This window comes from Lytechinus pictus, unplaced genomic scaffold (genome assembly GCF_037042905.1).
Source record: "Lytechinus pictus isolate F3 Inbred unplaced genomic scaffold, Lp3.0 scaffold_19, whole genome shotgun sequence".
Classification (NCBI taxonomy): domain Eukaryota; kingdom Metazoa; phylum Echinodermata; class Echinoidea; order Temnopleuroida; family Toxopneustidae; genus Lytechinus; species Lytechinus pictus.
This window is the reverse complement of record NW_026974140.1, coordinates 10,676,349-10,694,152: the sequence shown is the minus strand read 5'-3', so window position 1 is coordinate 10,694,152 and position 17,804 is coordinate 10,676,349. Positions and strand designations below refer to the sequence as shown.

Genomic DNA, 17,804 nt, shown 5'->3' with positions numbered 1-17,804 from the left:
TACTTGGAAAACTACCTCTACCTGGCTAGAATGTCATTACATGTATTACATGTATATCTGTCTCTATTCCTACCACAAATTTTGCACATATTTACATGTTACAAGCACTTCCAAGGGTGGTTAATACATTGGATTGTTTGAAGGTTAATTGCCAATTCATCTATTGCCAACTCCTCCATTCATCACATTGTCTATCTTCATTTCTTTTTAATGCCATTTCGTTCATCAACATTTATGTCTAAAAACAATTTGGTCCAATAACCATTTGGTCCAATCATCACTTTGTCTAATCACCAGTTCGTCTATGACCATCTCATAACCAGTTGGTTGTATGCCCATATTATTACGCCCGATTAACACTTTATACTTCAATTAGACCAAATGGGATATGAAATGGCAATGGGAATATAAACTGGTTATTAGACCAAATGGTGAGTGGATGAAATTAGCAATTAGGCCATGTCTAGTGGACGAACTAATGGTAGACCAAAGGATAGTAGATGAGTTGGTAATTGGACAAATTGGCATTAGACCAATTGAAAATATACTACATGTACATGTATGTACCACCACTTTTTTAGTTTCCTACATACATGTACATTGGATTTAAGCTTTAACATTATAATGAAGGGGGATTTCCAGTACTCCTTTTTTAGTTTCCAGTGCTTTATTGAGCATTTCAGGGGCTAAGTTGCCCCCAGCCTCCATGTATTTTTTCCCCTGATGTCCATGTACATGTAGGTTTTTGTTAAAGCTTCTTTGATATGGAATAACAAGTCATTGCAAATGTTTATTCTGCCATAATGCATTTACCACATTTCTAGCTGTTGTTTGTAAAATGATGAGTCAGTCACTCATAACCATACATGTTTGTATGATAATGCTGCAAATTAAAAACAAAATTACAGATAATTAGGAGGGGGACAATAGCTCTATGCAAATAGTTCAGCAGTGGCTGCAATGACGAAATTGTCAATAATGAACTGAATTTTTCAATACCAAAATTATATTTGTAAGTTATTTAAAGCCCATTACAAACTAGATGTAGGAGATTAAATTATTTATGCATGCACTTTTTTGTAGACGTACATGTAATCTTCATGTCAGTAGGAGCATCTCTAGTAGGTCCATCAGTTGTACCTCTCATTATATTTTTATCCATTGATAGGCTTATTCCTTACTATAGGGCCGTCTGCACCATCCCGAGTTTTCAAATTAGCGCGCTATTTCTGATCCGGCAAATTATCCCGATCTGAAAAATCTCGAGATAGTTGGCGGTGCAGACGCAATTATCGCGCTAGTTCGTAGGATTAATCTCGAGATTGCAATCCCAAGTCAACTCGGGTTTATTTGCAAAATAGCGCGCTATTTTACGAATTATCCCGCTAATTCGTCGGTGCAGACGCACTCGAGATTGGACTCGGGGTAATTTATTCATGACGTCAGTCCATAATGCAATTCGCGTTCCACTTCCGCCTTGGTCAAAACATAAACACGTGCGGAAGTCAACTTTATACATGCGAATAGCGTTCATAAGCAACGATGGTGTCCCACCAGTGAATGGATTTTGGGAGAGACCAGACCGAAGGGGGAGGCGCTCATCGACGATGGTCATATTCAATAACAACACTGACAGCAGTGTTGTCTTCCTTCGCAAAACGTGAGCAAATAGCATTTCTTTCCTCCTTCTCTCCCCCTCTCTCTCTCTGTCGTTGCCTCCTACTCCGCCATCATATTTAACGAAGAATACATCACTTCTTCACTCGCTGAGCTGAGAGGATTGTTGCATAACACCGGTTGAAGAGGGCGAAAGTGCTAGTGAAAGGAGTACATTGCTTGCATATCGCGGGAAGTTATTCAAAAGCGCGGGCCGTTGAAACTCCAAGATCCGAAAGTGCGCATGCTCGTAATATCGGGCTTGTTGCCTCGCTCGAGCAGGAATCGCTCTTCGTGGGATGGTGCAGACGGGGTTTCTTGAATCTCGAGATTAATCGCGAAGAGGGCTGATCGGGCTAAAATCTCGAGATTGAGCAAACTCGGGATGGTGCAGCACCGCCTTATGTCATGCACACACACATATACCCAACTCTAGATTTGATGGGTAATATCATGTCAAACGGTATATCTGTATTCTTTATAGACCAGGGCTAGCAGACCTTATAAGTCTACAGTACCTTCCAAATTACAGTGAATAACACCTATAAACTGGAGGTATGATTTCATACAAGAATATGCAAATGCAGTAGGTTCATAACATCTTTTATTAAAGTTGAATTTTGCCTATTAAAGTCAATTTCAGTATCGATTTAATAGTAAAAGCAAAATACAGATGACTATGCCCAAGTCAAATCTCTTGGGATCACGAAATCGTGATCCCAAGAGATTTGACTTGGGCATAGTCATCTGTATTTTGCTTTTACTATTAAATCGATACTGATATTTTTTAACCAAAGTTACTCAGCACATTATTCAAGGAGTTTTTGATGAACTTGGATGGCTATTTTGTTTTGTTTTTCTCTGTTAAAATTCATTTTGCAATATATGTTAATTGATCAACCCATCTTGAGTTAATAGTGTTTAAAAATTATAAATCTCTGATCCTGATACTTGCAACCAAATTGATGTTCTGGTAAATATTTCAGAGTCATTTTGATATTCACTTTTTTCAATTTTTTGTTCTTGTGCCAGGTCTTTAAATTTTTTTTTCTTCAAGTTTCCCAAGTCTAATAAATAAAAAGGTATAATCCACAGCAATGGCCTACAATGACTCTGGAAGAGTCTGGATGCATGTAGCCCTAATGTGCCTTTTGCATTCAGTAGCCTAATGAAAGGCTTCAAAATATATTTAAAAAATTAATTTCCATCAACATCAAATTTGTTTTTTGTATATTGTATGAAAGCCTTATTGAAGACGTTGTACAATTTCCACCACAAATTTCCGTGAACGTGTCAATCAGTTATTTTCTAAAACTTTTTATGTGAACTTGTATTCTTTGGAATCCCTATGATCATTTTATCAAGCCCTTTGATACATGTATGAGTGTACAGTGTATTAAAATAAACCAAATAAAATTTTCATTTCCATGATTCATTGTAGGTGAGACTGGCCTTGGCAAATCAACGTTAATGGACACCTTGTTCAATACAGAGTTTGAGAATGTACAAGCAACCCACACACTGCCTGGTGTAGAACTTAAGGCTAATACATATGGTAAGAATCTTACAGTATTCTACCCAGGCTGTAATGAGAGCTTAGTAATGATATGTGAAGGATCTTGATAATAAATCAAACCATTATAACTGTCTATGGTTTCTATCTCTTGAGAGCTCTTTAACTCTAAATATGCTGATGTCTCCAATTGTCAGAACACATACAAGAACTGCGATTCATCTAGCATATGTACTGACTTAAGAGATAGTAATTGATACATTTATTACCAAGCGCTGAAGGGATATATGATTTAGTATCAAATGCTTATAGATGACACATGCAGTGTTGTGAACAGTTGGACTAGAGTACATTTTGAATTTACAAAACGATCACAGTTTAAACACTGAATGGGTCTGGGTGCTCAACCTCTAAATATAGGGATGAATATAAACCAATTTAATTGAATGATGTGCCTTTTAAGATATAACCATTCATATATGAGTGTAATTTACAAGATAAATTGTGCTCATGAATGCAGGAAGTTCATGTCTAGTGTATATATTCCCTTTTTATTTGTCTTGGAATTCCTGTTTCCTTCAGTACGTTGAACATGTTTTTATGACATGCAAGGGACATTACAGCTTGAAAGGATTCATGTGTGTGTTATGGACCAATTGGTGGTTGTGACAAGTTAAGGGTTAACAAATGATCTTTCCATGTAGTTCAATTCCTACAAGGAAGAAAACTGAAGAAGAAACGGACATTTTTATTGCTGGTACTGTTTAGTATAATGGGGGTCATTTGTCTAACTTTCACTTCCTTGCTAAGAGATGATATTGATAAAGAGTCACAAGGGTCCATTAATTTCTTAAAACTCACTCTACACAATTCATATGTGTGTTGTAGAATCAGTGTCAGGAAACATACATTACCCCAGATTCTTTGCATGAATGATTTCTTTTATCTGTTTGAGAACATTTTATGATGAAGATAATGAGTAGTAGAAGTATACTGGAGTAGCCATCACTCTATTGCCATTAATCCTGATCCCATCATCATCATTGATATCGCCACCATTATCATCACCATCATCATCATCACCCTCACAATCATCACCCCGCCACCACCACCATCATCGTCATCATCATTGCTATCATCACCATCATCATAACCATCACTATCATCACCCTCACCATCATCATCACCACCACACCATCATCATCCCATCATGATCTTCATCATATCATCCTCATCACCACCACCACCAACACCACCACCACCATCATCATCATCATCATCTTCATCATCATCTTCATCATCATCTTCATCATCATCATCAATCATCATCATCATCATCATCACCACCACCACCATCTTCATCTTTATTATCATCCAAATAAATTATGATCAATCTCTTCTCTTTGCAGAGCTGCAAGAATCTAATGTAAGACTGAAGCTTACCATAGTGAATACTGTTGGATTCGGTGACCAGATCAACAAAGATGAAAGGTAGGTTGTACATTCCCTCTGAGGTTTCAAGTTTCATGTCCCATATATATGCCACCAATGTTAATTTTCATGAGAGCTATAGGCGTCATTCACTCTTTCAGAAGACGTACAAAAAGCACAGGATCGCGATTAAGAATTGAAAAAGCAAAGAAATATATTTTGAACAATGAATACTGAGTACAGAAAAGAATAACAATTGATCAATAAGTCCAGCGCACACTATGCAATGCGATTGCAACAAAATCACAGAGTGTGCACCAACCTGCAACGCGCTGCAACTGCGATCCAATTTATTGCAAAAGAATCCCAGACCAAATCTCAGACATTTGACATGTCAAATCTTCCTGTGATTCTTCTGAGGTGTTGATAATTTGAGCCAATCAGATTTGTCCTAGACGACGACGTCACGTTCAATTTGCTGCGCTGCAGCGCAGACAAGGTACACATAAAAGAGGAGGTGCTATGGATATGTTGCCCGTTGCAGAGTTGTTGCAACGTTTGTGCTGGCCTGCAATGCGATTGCACTGAGATGCCATTGGCAAATTGTTGCAATAGCATAATGTGTGTTGGGCTATAGATTAAGAAGTGAGATCTAAGGAAAAATGTAGTGTTTATTTGTAATCACTTTGAAAGAGAAACATGTTGATTAATGCATGGTGTTGAGCCCACTTTTGTCCACCAATCTCTCAGGTTTAAAACCAAAGAGTGAAATCACGACAAGGGCACAACTTGCACCAATGTATGTGTATATTATGAGATGTCTGAAGTGTCATATCTGATATACACGAGTACTATTATCATTAAAGTTAAAAGAAAGTAGTTGCAGCAAACAATTATTTCATGAGAAAGTCTTTAAATCAAGGTTAATTGTCAACATATTATCATAATTCTAGATCTGGTACATTAATGTAAACTTGTCTATGTGAAATCTTGAAATCTTGGCTAAAAACCGATAATTTGGATGATTACTAACACAGAAAAGTATATATGGGACAGTGTATTAATATTGCTTGGAAAATCACCCACCATTAAAAATTTTTGTGCTTATGTTGCTAATTTCTCAGCAATTACACATTTTCTTTCAGAGCCATTTGGCACATATTTTTTTATTTATAGATGCAAACACTTGGCTGGTAATTTTTTTGGATTCTGTTCGAACTCATTTTGAGATTTATCTTTAACATCTCCAATTCTACTCTTTATTTCACTCCGCCAGTTACAAGTCCATTGTTGAGTACATTGATAGTCAGTTTGAGAACTATCTCCAGGAAGAGCTGAAGATCAAGAGAGCATTCCACATGTACCATGACACCCGTATCCATGCCTGTCTATACTTCATTGCACCAACTGGTCATTCCCTCAAGTCATTGGACCTGGTCACCATGAAGAAGCTAGATAGTAAGGTCAATATCATCCCTGTCATTGCTAAGGCTGATACCGTCTCAAAGAGTGAACTTCATAGATTCAAAATCAAGGTAAGTACTTATATTGGATAGCGCGGATTGGGATACCAGAGATATTATACAAATAATGCACTTAAGCGCTTGCATGCAGGGCCAAATAATGAACAATGTGCGAGAAGAGCCAATGGATCTATACCGCACCGAGGTCCGCAGGACCGAGTGTGGTATATCCATTTGGCGAGTCGAGCACATAGTTCATTATTTAGGTCCTCTATGCACAAGAATGCGTGCATTGTTTGTTTTATACAACACCCTCCTTCCCCATGTTACTGAGTTGCCCCGAATACTATATTTGATCTAAATTCTAGATATTTCTAGATAATTCCAGACCTCGCACTATCCTGCACTCTGACGTAAGAGTGCAGGATAGTACTTTTGGTATGAACTCAGAGTGCAGGATAGTGTATTTGGATGCAATAGTGCAATTCACTGAATATCATGTGATCCGATTTGGACCAATTAGATTACAGAACATTCTTGGGAGTTGTATAATATATTATATTTGATAGCTCAGAATGGGATACTGTGAACTTGATGAAGTAATCCTGGCTAAGTTATTATGACCTAAGGTGTAAACAGCGCAGGCGCGCATCATGCATGGCGCGTACATACACTTAACCCGTACACAAGACTTACGCTTGGGTTAGATGAATGGGAATAAGGATATTATGGACCAATGATTTATTACATAGGAGCAATAGGAAAATGACATTCGCAGAGGAGGGGTGTATGAATATTATGATCCCTAGTCATACAGCAGAACCCTGGTTGAGCTATCGTGACATATTTTGTGTTGAGTCAATCAATTAAACAGACAAACTACGCCTTTATATCTTGTCGCCAAAATCCCTCATTCAGGTAATGATCAATGATATAGGCAGTTTTTACAAGAATTAGTGATGTCAATTATTCAAAGATGAACATAGGAAAATTGTTTTATTCAATTTTGCAACTTGGTTTATTAAAAAAAAATATATGTATAGCACTATGAGAGTAAACGTTCCTTTTTTTTCTAATTGTACTGATGGTAATATTCAGAAATCAGTTTACCAACCAAAAAATTACTTTTTTTCTTTCCAGGGCTCTTTTTGGAGAAACTTAAAAATTTTCCAGGGCTACTTTTTCATTTTCCAGGGCTCTTTTTCCACTTTCCAGGGCTACAATTTCTACTTTCCAGGGCTACAATTTCTGGAGCTATTTCGCGGCTTTTTTGCGTTTGTGTGTGTGTGTGTGTGTATATATATACACGGTAGCTAGCATATACCAGGGAAGTATAACACTTCCCTGGTTTGACCTTCGCATTGTTTCTTCGAAGTGATTGTTTATGATTTTAGTGTTGTGATGATAGATGGATTTTGATGCTTGAACGATATCTGAGTTGATTCATGGACCTAATACAGACCTATTCAGATTAAATCATGGAGGTAGAACCTCCATGAATTAATCCAAGTTTGAATGTTTGATACTTGGTTGACGTGAGCTTTGCGTGTTTACTATTTAGTGTTATAGCCCATTTGTCAAATTAATCTAGAAAGATCTGTATTCGTGTCTAAAGACAATGTAAAAGAAAAAGAAAGTTCTGAATTTGTACAATTCTGAGGTAATTTATTTTATCATACAATATAGGTACCTGCAAATGTTATGAAGTTGAACAAATATCCTTCGTACATATTTGACTGAAAGTTATTTAAATGACACTTTTTAAAAAAGACTTAAGATTATTCATACAAAATAATGATATAAGTCATAAAGGTCATTGAATTGTTAAGCGTTCGTATCAGTTACACAGATTCATGACAAAAAGGCCTACCAGAACGTAAACTGGCAATTTCCATCATCCATCATGAATGCCTAGCCTTGCACAGCCTCTAATTGAAATGAACTTATCCACGTCTTTGCAAATTTTACCTGACCTAATTTCTCCACACAGTGAGAGAGGCCATGTGGCAGCCAAACCAAAACAGAATGAAAAGGGCGGCAATCTCGTACCCCCCCCCCCACCACCACCACAAGAATATCAGATTTCCAAACATGTGCTTCTCAAGATTGTGCAATACATGATGGAGACAAAGAAAGTTATGTAAACAAATTGCCGAGGGTTGATGTCCCTGAATTAAGGGGCTAGTCTACGTTTTCAGTCACTTAAGAAAATGGCGAACTGGCCAAAGGTGAAATACATCATTGAAAAAAAAATGAATGTTTGGATTAAAATAACGAAGATTAAATGAAATATGACTGAAAAATATCCATAGTTGAATCTCTACTTTTATTACTGACAGAACAATAACATCATTTTTTTATTAACTTCTTGCCAATATTCCAATAAGGCAAGACTCCCATTTAAGACTAGAATGAAAGAAAAAAAAATCAAAGGATGATTTTTTTTAAAGGGATAGACGAGACTCTTGTTTTGAACAGAGATATAAAAATATTTAAAAACAAACAAGAGGTGATAAACACTTCATTAAAATTATAATGAAGTTCGTAGTGAATTACAACTTGTAAAAGGAGAAATTAACAAGAATAATAGGGAAATAAAGTTTGGAAGAAAAGAAGGAATGAGGAGAGACAAGCTTTGGGGGAAGGATCAAGATGGGTGGCTGCAGCTCGACATGGGGCTAGATAAATGGGAGGGGGGGGAGCAATCATCTATCAAGTCGCCCAAAATCTTACACCTTCACCAAACTTCTCACACAATCCACACACAAATCCCAGTTCATGATACAATCACAAGTGTCGCTCAACACATGCGCACGTGGTCTCTACTGGCATTTTACAGTCACACACACAGAAATACACACTACACACAATGCACACGATGCATCCCCATACCACATGCAGTCACACTGACTGAGCCTAAAGCACACAAGCAGAGAAACGTGATATGACTCCTCGGCTCCAAATTCTACATTTATTTTATCTCAGTGCTTGGAGTCGGCGCTGGGGCCGATTTTCGTCCATGAATGAGAGAGCATGGCAAAGACTTGAGTCCCTTTATCTCAGAACCGCCGCCGCTTGGTACTCGAGTCTCCAGAGATCAGGGTCGACTCCCCGACTCTGGCATAGAGAATCGGGTAGACTCGATTACCCGGCGCTGGCTCCCAAGCCTAGTTGACGGGGGCGATTATGAGTTTTGCAGTCGCCCTTGTGTGAATGTTTTTAGCCCTTTTCCGGGGCTCTTTTTGGACTTTCCGGGGCGAATTCGCCCGCCGCCCCCGTGTAATTTTTTGGTTGCAGTTTACAGACTTACAGACCTCATATTTTAGTACTATCCAGTGATATTTCAATTATATGGTATATTTCCACCTTATTTGTCTTCTTTATCTCTCCATTTTGAAATTTTGTATTGAACATATATATTTCACTGAGCAACTCTGTTACATGGAATCATTTGTTCTTGATTGTTTATATTATCTTTATCCTTCTTTTTATAGATCATGAGCGAGCTTGTGAGCAATGGAGTTCAAATCTACCAGTTTCCTACTGATGATGAAACTGTTGCAGATCTCAACTCAACCATGAATGTAAGATATATTGCCCGGTGATTGGCACTTGAATATCAAAGGCTTTTCTCTCTTCCTTTCCTTGCCCTTAACTACATTTTAATTAATTAATTATAGTAATAGTGATAATATGCAACATTTATGTAGTGCTTAATGTAATGTTTGTAAGCGTTGCAAAATATCCTGGCTATAGCATAGCTACCCTGATCAAGTGCTCGGGCATCAAAGGAATTCTTACCTTCTGGGCACCTATTTACAGTACCCGGGTGGAGAATGTCTGGCAAATGTGTATGATTCTTTTGTATCTGGTGGAGTGAGTTTTCCTAAGAGATAAACACACTTGTGGTGGTCTTTTGAAGAAAGAGATTAATTTTAAGATTGAGTTTCAGCACAACTTTGAAAATCCAACACAATCCAACACATACTGTTGAATAATATTTTCTCATTTGAAATCTTGGTCAAAATTAAACCCAAAACTTTGTCTGAAAAATTCCATTCAAACTTGGGATGATTATTGTATGTGATTTTGTTTTGTTGTTTTAGTAGAAAATTGGTTACTAATTGTATTATTCATTAGATATTATTTTCATATTTCAGGGCCATCTTCCCTTTGCTGTAGTAGGAAGTACAGAAGAAGTGAAGATGGGTAATAAGATGGTGAGAGCTAGGCAATACCCATGGGGAATCGTTCAAGGTAGGTCATAGCTTTATATAATGATACCTGCTGCTTGCATATAGGAGTTTCACTAGGAATTGGATTATTGCCCTGGTGCAATGCACAAGAAATGGATCCTGTCTGGTCCCCTGTTGCTTCACCTTGGTTGAGTGCAACACAGTGTGGATAAATCCCTTGCTGAAGGAAATTAATGCCATGATTTGGATTTGAACCCATGACCCTCTGAGTGAAAGTCAAGAGTCTGAACTACTACACCATGACACTTCCACTTATTAGTCATTGCTCAAGGATTGAATATGAAAAAAAAGAAGCTTTTGGTGGTCTTTATTGATATTCATTATTCCATCAGTTGTAGCTGTCATGGAAACCTTGATTGCGATTTGTCTGTTGAGCTAAGTTATAAAGTAGCTTCTATTAAAGGCAGGAATTACAGTTTAGACTACCTATATGGAAATGGAATAAACAGCGTTGGAAAACATCAAAGTGATTCGAAAAGTTTGTCTTACTGCTTGCTTCCCCTTTCAGCTGAATATTTTTGCATAAAAGATTGCCTTAAATAGGAATGGGGGAGTGCAGGAGGGATGGTTGTAGTTAGTAAGCTTAGTCATATTTCTATTGTACAAGAATTTGGTAGTTATCTGTGTTTTTGTACCTTTATACTAAAATAAAAGCTGATAAATTCATCTCGGTTGAAACCAACATTCGCTTATCTTCTACACAGTTGAGAATGAGAACCACTGTGACTTTGTGAAGCTTCGTGAGATGCTGATCAGGACTAACATGGAAGATCTGATTGAACAAACACACACTCGTCACTATGAGCTTTACAGGAGATGTAAACTTGAGGAAATGGGCTTTGTTGATACTGCTGCTGACAATAAACCAATGAGGTAGGTATGTCCATGAGGATGATGGGTCAAAGGTCATCTAGGGGTCAGCAGGTCAAATGATATGAGGTCATGTTCATCTTTTTTCAAGTTTTTATTCAACTTGCTGCCTTTCTTTATTTCTGCATCAATTGTGTTTACATTTAGTACAAATAATGATGAGGATGATAAGGTCAAAGGTCATCAGAGGTCAAAATATCATATTGCATATTTTATTGATTGTGAAATCAGGCGAGATTTGTTTTCCATGGATTTACCAGGCCTTAGGCTTAGATATATTCAATATTTTAGGGCATGACCACTTTTCTATATGGCATATTTCTATCTTACAGCAGAGTTGGGGAAAATGAAGGCACAATGATATCCAAAACCAGTGAATGGGGCTTTTAGGCCATGACCATGGTAGCCTTGGATTAATTTAGGCCCTGTAGTACTCTATTCTAAATAAAATTTTGGAATGTCTTATTGTCTTTCATGTGCCTTCAGTTAAATCACTTGTAAGTTGCATTGATATATTCCTTTGCTAGAACTGTTATAAAAATGAAACAATATTTGCGATAATTCCATTCATGAGAAACTAAATAGACTCATAGCAAAGATTGTGTGTTAGGATCCAATTTGGATTCCATGTTGGAGCCTATGTTTGAAACTGATTTTTTTTTCCAATGATAAGAATTGTAAATTAGGCCATTTTACATTGGCTATATGAAGTTCAGTGGTGACTGAACACTGATCAGACAGAGATTCTGTACACACATTGGTTTGCCCCTCATGTTTTGTCACCACTGTGAATGTTTCATTTGTTAAAATGTTGAAATTGATAAGTGATATTCTGCATGATGTTTCATAATACAGCCTGCAACAAACATATGAGCTGAAGAGAGAGGAACACATAAAGGCTCTGCAGATCAAAGAAGATAAGATGAGACAAGTCTTTGTAGAACGTGTCAAGGTCAAAGAAGCACAACTCAAACAAATGGAGAAAGAGGTAGGTTTAATACACTCTATTAAAAGGATTGTTCAGGATCCTGTTTAAAAAAATTGTTTGTGGCAGATGTGCTCTTGGCGAATCAGGTGGCACCTTTTCAGTAGGGTGTAATCAAGTTTGATGACACCTGACTAAATCCAAAGTGATTATTATGCCTTTGCCTACAGAACCATTGTCGATCTGTCCCGTTTTTTTGTTCACGTGATAGTTTGGGAACCGTGAGACAGGTCAATTTTAAATATTGTCCAAGTATGAGTATAGGAGTAATAAAAGATCTGATTAGATTTTGGGTATCAAGGTCAAGGTTCAAAGGTCACAAAGTTCATATATACATTGATATATTTGATTCTTGGATAATTGAAGAACCCGTTCTAAATCTCCCATTCTCGCGATAATAAAGTATGGTTTCAAGGTTAACTTCAAACTTGACTCGTCTGTGTATGGGAGTGACAATGATACTATCATGATTGCCTAACCCAGGGTACTTGTTTACACCGCTTGAAAACATGTTATTAAGAGTCATATAATTGTTGCATATTGTTATATTATTGCAAAGTGCATTGATTATACCCTTTGTTTTCTCTCTTCACCAGCTCCATGAACGGTTTGACAAGATGAAGAAGGAGTACACCGAGGAGAAGAAGAAGCAAGATGAACAGAGTCGTCTGTTGAAGGAAGAGATCAACCTGTTCAATCAGAAGAAGCAACAAGCTGCTGATGATGCTGCTCTACATGCCTCTCAAACACTTCCTGCCAAGAGCAAGAAGAAGTGAGCTCAGATCTTTGTGATATGAGATTAATTCACAGCATTGTGGGATTGATTCTGGGAAACACACACATACAATGTCATTTTATACAAGAAGTCAGGTATTATGTACAGCCTTCCTATTATTGTTGGTTAGGGATTCTGGACGTGATGTGACAAGGGGCCCGTAAGACAAAGCTTAGTAATGATCAAAGTACATTTATCTACGATTGATTGCATTGACTACAATGTACAATCAATCGTGAAAATCAAGCGTACAATTGATCGCTAATCTTTGTGTTACAAGACCATGGTCTCAATTGGCGGGGGGGAGGGGAATGGTTCTCTTTTTTTTTTAGACGTCTCCACCTTGTAACATAAAGCTTAGCGATTGATCATGGAACTGATTTTAATGATCGAACATACACAATAATCAATGAAATCAATTGTTGAAATGAGGCCCATGATCAAATGCTAAACTTTTTTGTTACAGGGCCCGGGATGAAGATTTGCAGAATTGGCGATCTCACATACAAACATTCATAACTGTTCCATTTCTCTAGATTTATTTTATCCTTTTCTCAAGTTCCCTCGGATTGTATTTCCCTTCAATCAAATGGGATTGCATATCCAAAATCACTCAGTAGGAATTAAAAGAGTACTGTTATTGGTCAATAATTGAAGGTGAAAACTGGATGGTGTTGAAAAGCAAGTTGTTTTCTATTAGTAGGTGAAAATCGGATTTAATGGATGCAGGTTTATATAAAGCACGCTTTAGTTTCTATCTGTGTGAACATAATATTTATTACTTCTTATTTACACAGAGTCCATATGAAAGTGTTGAATTCATGAAGAACTGTGAAATAAAGGCCAGAATTCGCAAAGGTGGTCTTGAAAACCGTCAGTTGAATCCATGGTTTTTATGCAGATTTACCATATAAATGGGTTCAACCAGTGGTTTTGTAAACCACCTTTGTGAATTAGGGCCAAAGTGTTTGAAGCAGGTCCTACCAGACCTAGGGGGTGTTGCAAGAAAATATTTGCAATCAATTGCAAATATTCTGTTGCAATTTTACAACTGATAAAGCAATTTTATCTGTAGCAAATCAGATTACACTCCATGTTTCAAGAAGCAAATCAGCAATTAATCACAAATTTGCAATTGCAAGAGTTTTGATTGATGTAGGGACCGAAAAAAGACTTGCGGTTGATCGCAAGTTTCTTGCAACACCCCATAGCAGACCTGCCAACCAGTACGTTTTAGCTGTATTTAGTACGTTTTTGCAACCAAAATACGGCAGTATTTCATAAAACGTACACAAATATGGTTATTAGATCAATGTAATTTCACTTAACTTGTTTTTTTTTTCAATCATTTTGTAAAAACCAGGGTGAGATATACACAAGTTTCAATGGTTTTTTTTTTCATCTGCAAGAGCAGTGCGCATTTTAGCTTGCATGCAGCTTGAGCGCCGTGATGGGCGAGTGCGCCATGCATTTTATTATGAAATACACTTTTTTGGGGGAAAATACATTTTTTTGTATCACAGAATACAGTTTTTCATTCCCAGAGGTTGGCAGGTCTGCCATAGTTATGCTTCATTGACAGATGTTGCCGGGAAAACAGAAGGTAGCAATTCTGCAATGTGATTCTTTTTTCACTTTTTAAGCATATTCAATGTGTTTATCATTAATATTCTTAAGGAAAAGCGAATAGATTTAGGAAGATAAATTCATGACATTGGACCAAGCCGTTCTGAATGTTGTATGAGATGTATTTTGTTAACTGTCTCATATATGCCACTCAATCGAAATATATTAATGTAGTATTAGAGGGTATTCTTGTTCACAATGTGTACAGGTTGTACAAGGTTTATACAGTGTACATAGAGTGTATTAGAAGGAAAATGATCTTTTTCTACATATTCAATCAGATGTTCAAGATAGACAATAGATGTAATAATCAGAGGAAATATATTTTCTGGTAATTTTTGTCAATGACATCTTCGAAGTAAGACTGCACTTATTGTATGATGTAAAACTGAAGGAAATTAGGGATTTCATGAGAAATCATCCGTAATTTCAGCATCAAAATCACAGAAAAGTAGATCAGAAAAATGCCTAGTGTAACTTTGCTGAAGGTATGAATGTTACATATCCATTTATCATTTCAAGAGCAATTTTCTTTTCATTTCACACAGCCCTGTCACAATTATAGTTGCCTTATAATGTGAATATACAGGTTTGGATACAATTGTAATGTTTTTTTAGCGATACTATAATCGATATGATATTTCCCACCAAGCCATGAGTTCATTGAGTTGTAACCATGTTCTTGTGCTGCACTGACATGTTATTCCTTACATAATCATATATTTATCATTTTAATATTTCATTGTAAATTTATGTATTTGCTAATTGCTAATCATTACTAACAACCATATACATATAGTATAGTGTACAATATAGATTTTTCTCACAATTATGATTGAGTCAAATTTAAATCAATTTATGAGGAAATGATTGCATAGAAAGATTTAGTAATCAGGAAGTGGGATCAGATTTAGAAATTAAAAAAAATGAAGGTTTGCATGAAGAAAAGGAGCATGTGAATATTGATCAAGAATGCAAACTTAGCTCTTCCATTTTTATTGTCTATGAATATTTAAAGTGTAATGACGTCATACAAAATATTATTTTGTAGATTTGGTAAACCTTTTTTTTTATTTTCATTGGTGCTATGATATACAAAATAGCATACATGGAAATCCCAATGCAGCCAGAAGTTAATAATAGAAAGTGATAGCATACATACTATATATGTGAACTGTATCACTAATCTAATTTGTATATATTATTATTTGTCATGTTTTTTTAGTTTGTGCAAATGTATTTATGTATGTCATTTATGCTACTCTTACTTTTTAAAACATCATATTATGCAAGTATTTATTTTCTGTTAGCTCTAACAAAATACCATGTAAGGCCATTGATTTCTATCTCTGTTCCTTTTTTATTCTGTTTTGGTTCTAACTATTGGTTTGTTCAAAGTCAGGGGCGTAATTTTGATCATGCTGTTTGGAAGGTTTATCAACGTGAAGTGTATGAATCAGAGGTTTTGAACATTATATGATCAAATTGGGAATTAAAATGGGACTCATGTTTGTAACGTTTTATTGTAAAATTATTTGGATGGGACTGTCAAAATTCCTGAAGTTGAAAGTAGTATCTGACCCTTTGAAAATTTGAATTGTTAAATCGCCATAGTTTTCATAATGGGAATTAGCCTTGTTTTAATTGTATTTTGAAAGTCCTATGATGAAATTATTTTTCAACCCAGAGCATTTCTATGGAGAAAACATGTTTATTAATTTAGAATGTTGCATTTGCTTATTCTGTCAGATATAGAAGTTAGTGAAAACCCTGAAATACCCAAAATGCACTGGCAAAGAACAAAAAAGGTCATAGTTCTTTTAAAAGTCTGGATTTGTATCCTTATATATCTAACCTACATGTAGAATAGAAAACTTTATTAACTCTTTGTTTTGAAGAAAGATGTTTGTATGCTGCTCCTGTAAATGGACAGGAGTGAAATATTTATGAATAAAACTCAATAATGACAAAATCCCATTTTTTTCACTCTTCAGTTTCTTGAATTACTGTTCTTCAAAGAACTCCATGGAGGTGTTCACAAAGTCACAAGTGATGTATTACAGTTGCAATTAAACCATTCAATCGTAACTATAGAAATGAATCCTGTCATTTAGAAATGAGGTTTATTCAAATTGTTATGACTTACCTCAGTCAGTAGGCAGGTCCTCAAAAAGTAGCTTTCATCAATTGAAATTCATGAGAGGTTTTGCATATTTGATGAGCTGGGTGCAGACCAAAACACCTCTTTTAATTTGGCCATTGCTGCTATAAATTTTTTTAAATCAAATTTCATGATTTTGGTATCATGGTAAAGAGGAAGAATCATTCTTTCAGGTCATGTGTTTTAATTTATTTTAAAAATTTGTAATGTAGTGAAACTTTTGGTCTAAAACATGCTACATAATTATTTTTTCACCAGACAAAAATTGTTATTTTTACACTTCATTTTTGTTTGAGCCCAAATGATTTTTAAATCATATTAAAAGCTGATTATGTATGCTTTAAAATGGTATAGGTTTCAAAATAAGAATTGGTTTAATTTGGTCAAGATCACATTTTTCATTGGCCAGTTGCAGCTTGAAAACAAGAAAACTGCTCTCTGATTGGTCAAAGAGACCACACTCCACCGGAATTCCATGATGGGGGCCCCTCCAAGGTCAAACTTCCCATGGGGTAATCTCTTCAAATTACCCACGCCTGTTATTTTGAAACCTTATCCAGCCAATCAGAATTCTGGATTTCATGCTATTCCAAAGTTTTAGAAATCTTGTCTTGTACCTTGGTGGGAAAAGTGTGATCTCGACCCGATTAAAAGGTGCCACATATCAAGAGTGACATTGTGAGAAAGTACAGAATTTCAGAATTGTGGTGATATAGATATCAATGAGGCTCAAAATAAAAAAAAGATTTGCACAATTTGCAAAAGAAGAAAATTCAGTTTTTAGATTCACTGTCAGGCCTTAAATTCCCTCTTTATCAAAATATTTTATACAAAATAAATGACCAATATGAAAGAGAAACATTTACTCTCTCCAGTGGTGGAATGATATTTAGTTTGACTTGAGGATAAAGTAGGTAAGTTCTTTAATAGAGAAAGAAAAATCTCATGATGCACAAGATTTTGCAGGGAGGAGGGTTAGGCCATGAGATGATTTGGATGAATCTGGCCAATGTGCTCATTAGCATAGGAACCTGCAGTCTGACTGTCAATGACCAATCAACATCTCTT

The 17,804-nt window shown here is 36.2% G+C and overlaps 1 protein-coding gene across 1 annotated transcript; it reads left to right on the top strand.

Moving 5' to 3' along the window:
- Positions 1–3,080: 3,080 nt before the first annotated feature.
- LOC129260918 (septin-11-like) lies at positions 3,081–16,547 on the top strand. Its single transcript, XM_054898923.2, has 8 exons — positions 3,081–3,211; positions 4,579–4,660; positions 5,877–6,135; positions 9,558–9,647; positions 10,224–10,320; positions 11,024–11,192; positions 12,045–12,177; positions 12,771–16,547. The coding sequence occupies exons 1-8, from the start codon at positions 3,127–3,129 to the stop codon at positions 12,948–12,950; spliced, it is 1,095 nt and encodes a 364-aa protein (XP_054754898.2). The 5' UTR covers positions 3,081–3,126; the 3' UTR covers positions 12,951–16,547.
- Positions 16,548–17,804: the final 1,257 nt, after the last annotated feature.

Bases quoted from the DNA above. Each gene is read 5' to 3' on its own strand.
- LOC129260918 (XM_054898923.2), top strand. From the start codon at position 3,127: ATGGACACCTTGTTCAATACAGAGTTTGAGAATGTACAAGCAACCCAC. The intron at 9,648-10,223 runs GTAAGATATATT...TTCATATTTCAG, and splicing joins ATCTCAACTCAACCATGAAT to GGCCATCTTCCCTTTGCTGT. The intron at 10,321-11,023 runs GTAGGTCATAGC...TCTTCTACACAG, and splicing joins CCCATGGGGAATCGTTCAAG to TTGAGAATGAGAACCACTGT.